General features: G+C 40.3%; 1 protein-coding gene across 1 annotated transcript; it reads right to left on the bottom strand.

The window, feature by feature from the left end:
• Positions 1–2,238: 2,238 nt before the first annotated feature.
• Positions 2,239–9,197, bottom strand: LOC107601344 (leiomodin-3-like). The gene is made up of 4 exons (XM_016293504.1): positions 8,918–9,197; positions 8,069–8,340; positions 6,243–7,751; positions 2,239–2,614 (listed from the first exon to the last, which is right to left on the bottom strand). Exons 1-4 carry the CDS (start codon positions 9,096–9,098, stop codon positions 2,567–2,569), a joined length of 2,010 nt encoding a protein of 669 aa, XP_016148990.1. The 5' UTR covers positions 9,099–9,197; the 3' UTR covers positions 2,239–2,566.
• Between the last annotated feature and the right edge of the window lie 359 nt (positions 9,198–9,556).

Raw genomic sequence — 9,556 nt, forward strand, 5'->3', positions numbered from 1 at the left:
CTTTCTCTTTGGAGTGTTACAAGCTGATTGTGCATAGATAAGGTCCCTGAAGTTGCAAAGACTAAAGTCTCAAAACCAAAGAGATATTCTTTATCAAAGTTAAGACTCTGCCACGCCCCCCTAAAACACCTCGTTCTAACACGTCCCCATATATCTACCTCACTATGTGGAAATATTAGCATAATGCTGCCCAAATGTTCACGCAAAGAAAGACGGTGTGGTTTCAGTAACCGCAGTTAGTGTTGAAGCAGCATGTCAGGGAGACGCTGTGTGTTTAGGCGAAAGCAAAAGCACTTTATTTGGCCTTCCGAAAGTAGATGCATTTAGAAATCTTTAAGACTTAAAGACTTGCAATGCATTTTATGGACTACTGTTTCGTGAACCTAGGAGAGGAGGTATTTCTGACTTTGCTATGACAATCTGGCTCTTCTGAATCAGCTACTGTTTTGTTATTAGTTTAAGTATTTGCTATTGACTGTTCAAATGCGGAGTTTTGCGCGCGCGTGTGTGTGAGAGAGCGAGAGAGAGAGAGATCACAGTGGAGTCCGCTGTCTTAACCGTGGCTTGTGGGCTGCAAACACATACCAGCTTCATCACTGTGTCTGTCACGCGACTCTGTTCCCCTTTCGGGCTCTGTCTTTACATTTATTTTGAAAGATGAAGCTGTGATTATGGTAAGGGGCATTACATTTCCGACGAGTGCTTGCGGTGTTCGGCCAATCACAATGCACTGGGTCAGCTGGCCAATCAGAGCAGACTGCGCTTGTCGGAAGGAGGGACTTTGTAGAAAACGAAGCATTTGAGAGAGGCGGGGCATAGAGGACCTACAATAATGTACAGTATTTGAAAAATAATGTGTGTTTTGAACATTAAAGCATGTCAACATATTCTGTTACACCAAATACACCAAATAATGATCTTTAAAAAAGCATCATATGTCCCCTTTAATACAGATGATGCCAATGTATTTTTTTATAAGTCCGCTATGTTAGCAATAATAACGTTACCTGCTTGACGACAGGGTTGCCAGGTTTCACACAACAAAACCCAATTGCTACTCAAAACTAGCCCAAACTAACCACGTTTCGAGGGGGTCCCCTGTATACCCCTGGTAAAATTAGCATTCCAGGGGATAAATATCACGTTATTGGTGTTGCTTCGCGGACATGAAAAACAACCAGCGGCGACAGTGTTAAAGTAGCCCAATTCCATGGGAAAACCGCGGACTTGGCAACACTGTGACAGATAGTAATGTCTACATCGGACACGAGCGCTGTCTCGGTGCAACCACAACAGCTTGAAGTTGTCTAATGTGGCACGGTCTCCCTGCTGCACTAATAGTAGTAAGGCTTTCCTCTGTGTATACATATCCTTACAAGTACAATTTTAGCTGTATTATGTGTCCCCTTCAAAAATTGCTCTTGAGAAATTTTATGTTTAATGTCCCCCCCAAATGTTAGACAAAATGTACGCCCCTGGGCCTACCATACTGTGTTTATAACGTTTGAATTGTAAAGCTTTTAAATAATCATAATTAAAAATGTTCATTAGAGTTTAATTTTACTCAATACATTTTAATGTCTGATGGACAATGACACATATAGCTAAACTTTAGCTTCTTAACTGTAGCTTTGGTTAAAATTAAGGTATACTTATTTTTTGTTTACTGCATATGAGTTTTTTCCCACAAATTAGTTTTAGAGCAAACATTAATTGGCTGACCCCTGTGTAGGAAGAAGAATTCTCAACTGTGTTTACAAAGTGAAAGTGACGTGACATGTGGCCAAGTATGGTTACCCATACTAGGAATTAGTGCTCTGCATTTAACCCATCCAAAGTGCACACACACAGCAGTGAACAAACACACCGTGAACACACACCCGGAGCAGTGGGCAGCCATTTATGCTGCGGCGCCCGGGGAGCAGTTGGGGGTTCGGTGCCTTGCTCAAGGGCTACTCAGTCGTGGTATTGAAGGTGGAAGAGAGCGCTGTACATTCACTCCCCCCACCTACAATTCCTGCCGGTGTTGAGACTCGAACTCGCAACCTTTGGGTTACGAGTCCAATTACTGGGAAAAAGCTGGTTTCTGCATGAATTATATAATTATCTTAATAACAGTCTCTAGAAAAACATAATTAAGAAAAGGTCCAGAGTGACATTTACACTATCAAGTTTATTGACACTATAAATACATGAACACAAATTCAGACAAACAAAATACTACATTTTCATGTGCACTATGTGTAGCCATTCACAGACATTCACACCATTTATTGAAGTGGTTTATATGAATAGATGTGCATGTTGAAATTTACAGTTCAGGACCTCATCAAAGTGCCCATCGTGTTATGCTTATTCTTATATAACTGTTCGCTTTTCCAAGGGAGTGCAGCTACCTCTCCATTCCCAACCCCCTGGGTCAAAAGATTTGAGTACACTTTACTCTCTCCATTAGCTGAGGAGCACCATGGAATTGTTTGGCCACATGAACTGCACTCTCTCCATGACCTTTCTGATGTTGGCCCTGTCCCTCTGTGCAGTCTCTCTATGAAGTCATGTATGTGACTCAGAAGAGACTAGTTTCCCTTGACTCCAGGATTTTTGGAAGAGGTACCTGTGGATGTGAAACAGAAGTATAAGCTCCTTTGAAATTATATCAAAACTGGTGCTTCTTTCTTGGACTCATTGGATCGTTGACAGCCTTTCTGTTGGCATTACAGAAATCCAAGTCAATAACATAATGGCACGTACGGTCATTTCAACAAACTGCACAATATTAGCCTATATATCATAAATGTGTGGAATGAGTTACACATTGAAGTTTAATACTTTGGACTAGCGATTCAAAAAATTAGCAGAAGTGGTGCTTACCATTACAAACACCAAATAGTTTGACATTGTAAATGGTCTACAAAAATAAGAACTTGCCAACACATTTTTGGCATGTTCACACATTTTCACATTTAATTTATTCATTCAAGAATAACTCCGTGAAATTCATTGTTACAATTACACAAGCAAATTCTTGTTAATATATTATCAGCCATGTGATAATGGCTCTGACTAATAAAATTATTTATGTGAAAACAATTGACACATAATTACATAAAAAAAAATAAAAAAATGTATTCTATACGAGTTGTTAGCACCAGAACTGTCACTCAAATTCTCAAATTCTTGGGGGGCCAGGGAAAGAATTTTAATGGGTCGACCCCATGCACAATGAGTAATCTATGCAAGTCTGTTCTGATAACATCAAAGAAAGCTGGGGAAAACCATCATAGACTATTATTAACTACCAACGTTAGCATGGCAAAACAAATTGGATTTAAAAAAAAGAAGAAAATACTCATGTTTTGTTGTCATAGTGCATCTATTCAAACTAACTAGTATCTTAGCAGTAACTTTATATCAATATCTTAGTTGTATCTTTAATTTAATAGAATCTAGTCAAACTATGCAAGGTAAAAGAAAATATCTTGAAAATACCAACAAATTATTGAAACTTTTAAAAAAAATTTAAATTTCCCTAAGTTCAGACAATGCCTTGTTATTAATTTTGTAAATGTGGGCCTACTTACTAGTTCTCTAACCCTACTCCTGCTGTTCGGCAAATTTTATTTCCAACTAGGAATGCACCGAAATGAAAATTCTAGGCCGAAGCCGAACAAAATGAAACACTGGGCCGAAGGCCGAATACCGAACACAGAACACCGAACACCAAACACGGTTTTTCACATTTTTCCCCCATGTAGGCCTATTTTGCCATTTTTTTCACAATTGCATTAATTAAATTGCCAAAATGTGCTTTTTACTGTTTTGTCCTGCTTTTCAAATAAAAAAATCAATTACAAAACAACAATTAAAAAATATTTACTTAACACTGAATTTTTTTTTTACATTCTAGCAGACATTATACCAACAAAGCACGGAACATGAACAAAGAAACAAACTGACAAATACAATAAAACAAATATACAAATGAAATGAAATAAACAGTGCTATAATTTTTCCATGAAGTTCTACTAGCATTACTGTTCAGGTAAGTAATAGCCTACAAAGTAAATCTAAAAGTAATCAAATGTAAATTAACACTGCATAGTTTTCATTGTATGTATTGATAGATTAATGCTTATTAAAGCTATAACGTTATTCAGATTAAGAGCAGATTTGCATTTTGATGGCCCAAGCGCCAGTCTGTCACTTTAAGACAATATATTGACACACATCAGATTTTCTCCCAACTGTTCTCCTCCACTTAAGACATAAACTGTGTTTAACTAAATACTCTCCAAGCCGGCCATTTTGACACATTTTTGTGTGTATTTGATCGTTTGGACATGCGCCCGAAGCTCAAAGTGTAATTTGTTTGTTCGTTTTGGAGTGCACCACGCGCACACATTTTAGCCTGAGGAACAGCGTCTCTTGTGCGGATTGTGCTTTCAACGTTTTTATCAAACATGCCCCGCAATTTAGCAACGGTAAAGACAGCATCTTACAACAATCACCGATTGAGCTGATTCTGACGTTAAGTTTGGGTTTTAGCGAGGAACGAATGCGCCCCGCTGTGAAGGGAAAGAAGTTTTTAATAGCTTTACCTCATGTCTTCTTTTGTATAATCCTTAGAAGCCAAAATCGAAATAAAAAAATTAAATTAGCTTAATAAAAAGCCACAGGCCTAAAGTGTAAGCAGATGTTTGAATGTTTAGTTCTCTCTTCTATCATAATTAAACAGGGCTTTCATGTTGCGCGTGCTGAAGCTCCTCCTCCGTGGGCACGATCTCACTTCTGAATTGCGAATAGCAAAAATGCATCATAGACAAATGTTTGAAAAATAGCTGGCGACTCTGGCGAGATAGAAATCGCAAGATAATGTGTATATATAGTAATAATAAATCTATGTGTGTTTTATTAATATCTCCAGTACCGATAGCAGAACCGTAAAGTCAGAGCTTATCGATACTCCGGTCTACCGGTTAAATACAGAGTTTTTGTGTCCATCCCTAATCATTTATGGAGTTGTTGCTTTTTCTCTGCTTTTATTTTGGCAGAAACCCACAGGAAGTCTCTGTGCTTCTTTTTGTTGACAACACCATGCAGATTTATAAATGATTCTCATTACGAATTTGGGAAGATGTTTGTCGCACGTATCACATTGTCACATGCCTTTAAAAAAATTCACAAAAATGTTACTGAGCAACTGACGAGTAACTCAGTTTTAGCGCAGATTTTCCTCGCGCATTGGACTTTGAACCCTGGTGCCGCAAGCTCATGCAGCGCTGTCAGAATACACACAATTTGTGTGTGCATTAGAAAATATAACATTCTGCAGTTTATTTACTAATCATTTGAGGTAATTTCGCGATTTCAATCATCAAACAGTAACCTAACCACCAGCGTTAGCCACCTCTTCTTCTCATCGGAGACTTGATGCAGCACTAAGTCTCTCGCTGTCGGTGCTTCAAGCTTGTAATGATTTCTGCGTCTTTGTCTGATAGTTTTAAATACTTTCACACTGTCGACATGTTTGCTGCATTAGCGCGTGCCTCTATTTTGATTGCATTCTTCATTGTTCGGTTCATATTATTCGGCCTTTTCGCTTATTCTGCCTTCTTCTTCTAAGAAAACCGAAAGAGATTCTTTTGCTATTTTCAGCCAAATAATTTCGGTTGCCAAATATTCGGTGCATCCCTATTTCCAACCTGTTTCAGCACTCCTGGCCTGTTATTTTTTCATGTGATCCTGAAGACCTTGATTAACTGGTTCAGGTGTATTTGATTAGGGCAGGGGTTCTAAAACCTGTCCTGGAGGACCCCTAGCCCTGCCCATTTTGCATGTCTCCCTTATCAGACACACCCAATTCATGTCTTTCAGTCTCCACTAACGAGCTGATAAGTTGAATCAGGTGTTTTAGATAAGGGAGACATACTAAATGTGCAGGGCTAGGGCTCCTCCAGGACAGGTTTGAGAACCACTGGATTGGGGTTGTAGCTAAACTCTGAAGAACAGTGGGTCCCCAGGAGCAGGACTGAAGACATATGGCCTACATAGTTCATGGTAATGTAAGTATGTTTCATGGTAATGTAAGTATGTTTTATTGTTTGAATTTTAATGACTTTTAATGACCCCAACAACATTTCCAGTTGTCCCTCCCCAACAATGGTCCACACTCAAGCTGAGATCATGCACACTATGCACTCAGCTAATTAATTGCTAATTCGAGAAACTTCAATATTACATACCGCTTTGAGATAGGCCACGTTGCTCTGTCGAATCTCGTTGAGTAGCTGATCCCGAGGTGTTGGCTCCACTTTAGGTGGTTGTCGCCTTCGAGGAACCGGTTTTAGAGTCTTTATCATATCTTTCAGGTTGGCTCTCTCATCTGCAGGTCCTTCTCTTGCTGTGCTTCTTTGTTTAGGAACACTCCTTAGCTGAACATTTGCTCTTCCCTCTTTCCTTTCATCCCTTAAGTTTAATTCCAGAAGCAGATCCCTTCGTTTCGGAGTCTTTTTCAGATGTACTTCTTCTAAGAGGTTTCCTTTGTCTGAACTAGGAGAACGCTGTTGTGGGGCAAGATTTTGAGTCTTGCGGAGCTGATGAGGAGGACTTGGTTGTGGTGAAGTTTCAGGAGAATCTTCAGGAGTCTCCTCAGCTCCATTATGAGAACCCTGTAATAGGGACAATGGTATGTATCCTCCTAGCATTTCCAGCATACCAGGGGGCAAGTTTAGAGATTCCTCGTACATCTCTATGACCTTCCTCTGCTCTTTCATCTGCTGGAGCTTCTGCTCCTCCATTCTCTGCTGCCGCTGGCGGTCCAAGTTCCTGGTAAGGAGATTGGTGACCACCATCCTAGGCCCTGGGAGTTCAAAGTGGTAGCCCATCTTCAGAAGTGTGTTGTTAGCCTTGAGGAGACGAGACACTTCCATTTCTGCATGGTGTCCTAGCATGTGCCTTTGGTTGTGGAAGCGGAGCTCAGTGAGTGTCTCATTGAACTGGAGGCAACGTATTATTGCAACAATCCCTTTTCCTGTGATGAAATTGGATTCAATATTTAATGTGGTGATGCTTCTGTTCTCTCTGAGCATGTTAGCCAGAGCGAATGACACATTTTCATCTGCACCAGTGTTTGCGATGCTAAAGGTCTTAACGTGTCTGTTCTTCTTGAGTGCGTTGACATAATCAAGGAGCATTTCTTTGGGAATATTTTCAATGTTGTTGAGATTAACATCTGTGACAGAGGGGTTGTTGTTGCGGATCTTAACCAAAGTGGTCTCCAAATTGGTTTCATTCCCAGAAGGTCTTGCAGTCTTTTTAACTAAAGCACTTCCACCTAGTGCAAGTTTTGGGATCTTCAGCTTGGATATGACCCTTTCCTCTTTCTCGGGAACCCAGTTCGCATAATATGAGGGAGCAGGTTCAGACTGGGTGGAATCTGCTTCCGTCTCCTCATTCACTTTACATTCTGTCTCATTAAGTTCTGATTGTTCAGTCTTTGCTTCAGCTTTTGTATCTGCAAACTCTGGAGGCAGCTGTAAACCATCTTCTGAGGTCACTACAGGGCCAGAGGCATCAGGTTCTATCTTTACAGGCTGGTCTTCCTCAACCTCCATTATGACTTCTTCAATCACTTCACCAACAACAACATCTCCCTCTCCTCCTTCAACCTCCTCTACGATCTCCTCATAGACATATTCCACCTCTTCAACTTTATCTTCTTTTTTTGCTTCAAGCTCCTCTTGGTCTTTCTTCTGATGATGACAAATGGACAAAAGGGTCAAGTCTGAAGTGTTGAACAACTTTTAAAGACTACGAATTACGAAACATTTAATCTTCAACAACTTGCTCAAAGCCTAAAAATAGAGTGTCCCATTTTTAAATGCTGCATGGGAGCGCAGTTGCTGTTTCAAGGCATTTGTTGATGTAGTGTTATTGGCCTCCTAGTTGCAGCAGTTATTAATAGTCAAAATTGATGATTAATAATCAGAGCTCTAAGCACTTTAGCAAAACAGTTTATGAGACATGTAATACACTGAATGTAAATAATGCAGACAATAACTACAGTTACCTGACTGGGTAATAGTGTTGTGGGAACTCTCTCCTCCTCCAGCACACGTTTGGACTCTTTCTCCCAGTACAGATATTCCACCAGCGATCTGTGATCAAATGATCCAGTGGGTGGTTTGTCAGTTTGGTCTTTCTGTCTCATTCCCACTGGCACTCTCTCGTCAGGAGCGATTTCTTCCATTTCACTCTGGAGCTGATTGAGCTCCTCTGCTGAGAGGCCTGCCAGAATCTCATCCTCATCGATCTCCTCTTCTGACTGGGGTTCACTGCAATCTGAAAAAAGAAATTGTTAAAAAAAAGTATATAATCATTTTTCTTCATTTGTAAATTATTTATCATTATGTGACTACATTGCGTTAAACCAATGAAAGTCGGATATCAGGCACAAATAGCTTCATATGTATACTGTTAAATAGCGGAGTCATTTCTGTGCCACTGGTATTACCAAAACATGTTTTCTGAACACCCCCTGCTTGATATTATTTAGACAAACAAGGGAATAAACAATGCACAAAGCAAACTGACAAATTTTGTCTGAAAACTGTCTATATCTATAATTATTACATTAGAATTCATGTTATGAATTCTGATATGTTCAGTACAACTACATAAATGTGAGCATGATATTCCTTCAATAATATTTAAGTTTTATCACTTAAAACTACCGTATGATACGACCATCAGTTTTAGCAATGGTCTACTGGGAGCTAGTTAGAGATGGAGTAGGCTGAGAGTTAAACTCGTTTTCTTCTAGCACCTCAGAGCTTTTTACAAAGATTCCCTATGTTCTCAGGATTAATGGCAACAAACAGTCTAATATATTAACAACCAAGGCAAGAGAATGCAATACCTCGGACTGTCGTCTTTTGAGAAGCGTCTTTCTGTCTCATTCCCACCGGCACTCTCTCGTCAGGAGCGATGTCGTCCATCTCACTCTGGAGCTGTTTGAGCTCCTCCGCCGAGAGGCCTGCCAGAATCTCATCCTCATCGATCTCTTCTGCGTATGACTCCTGATCAGTGTGCGTAGACATGTCCACTTTTGTGTTTTCAAGAACTCAACTACAGCCACTGGTTTCAAAGTGCTGTGCGTGTCACTCAGCTCCGGGCAGGCGGCAGAACTCAAGGCCGTATCCCACATGTACGATCTAAAATAACCTCCATACAACAGAGGGGGTGGTATTTATGGAACAAGTGGGGAGATACGGACATAGACTTTTTTCAGCAGCTTGAGTCAGCTGGTCCGTCCCCTGCATTTCAACATGACAGACTTGAGAGAGAGAGGGAGAGCTTGGTGGAGAAAAACAGCAGCAGGTGGACATGCCAGTCAAGTGGCCCCAGTAGCTCAGACCCCAACAACTTTGCCTACAAATATTTTATCTGTCTGGAATTACAAGATGACCACAAGAAAAGAGAACCCCAGCTGGGTGGTTCCATGGCCAGTAAAACAGACCTGTTCCATGTGTTTAATAGCTATGTGCCGTCAGTGCTA

The sequence above is a fragment of the Sinocyclocheilus grahami genome, unplaced genomic scaffold, assembly GCF_001515645.1.
Source record: "Sinocyclocheilus grahami isolate Dianchi unplaced genomic scaffold, SAMN03320097.WGS_v1.1 scaffold303.1, whole genome shotgun sequence".
Lineage (NCBI taxonomy): Eukaryota > Metazoa > Chordata > Actinopteri > Cypriniformes > Cyprinidae > Sinocyclocheilus > Sinocyclocheilus grahami.

Excerpts from the sequence above, each read along its gene's own strand:
- LOC107601344 (XM_016293504.1), bottom strand. The coding sequence starts at position 9,098 with ATGTCTACGCACACTGATCAGGAGTCATACGCAGAAGAGATCGATGAG. Across the intron at positions 7,752-8,068 it reads CAACACTATTACCCAGTCAG|AAGAAAGACCAAGAGGAGCT; the intron begins GTAACTGTAGTT and ends TGTCATCATCAG. Across the intron at positions 2,615-6,242 it reads ACGTGGCCTATCTCAAAGCG|GTACCTCTTCCAAAAATCCT; the intron begins GTATGTAATATT and ends TCACATCCACAG.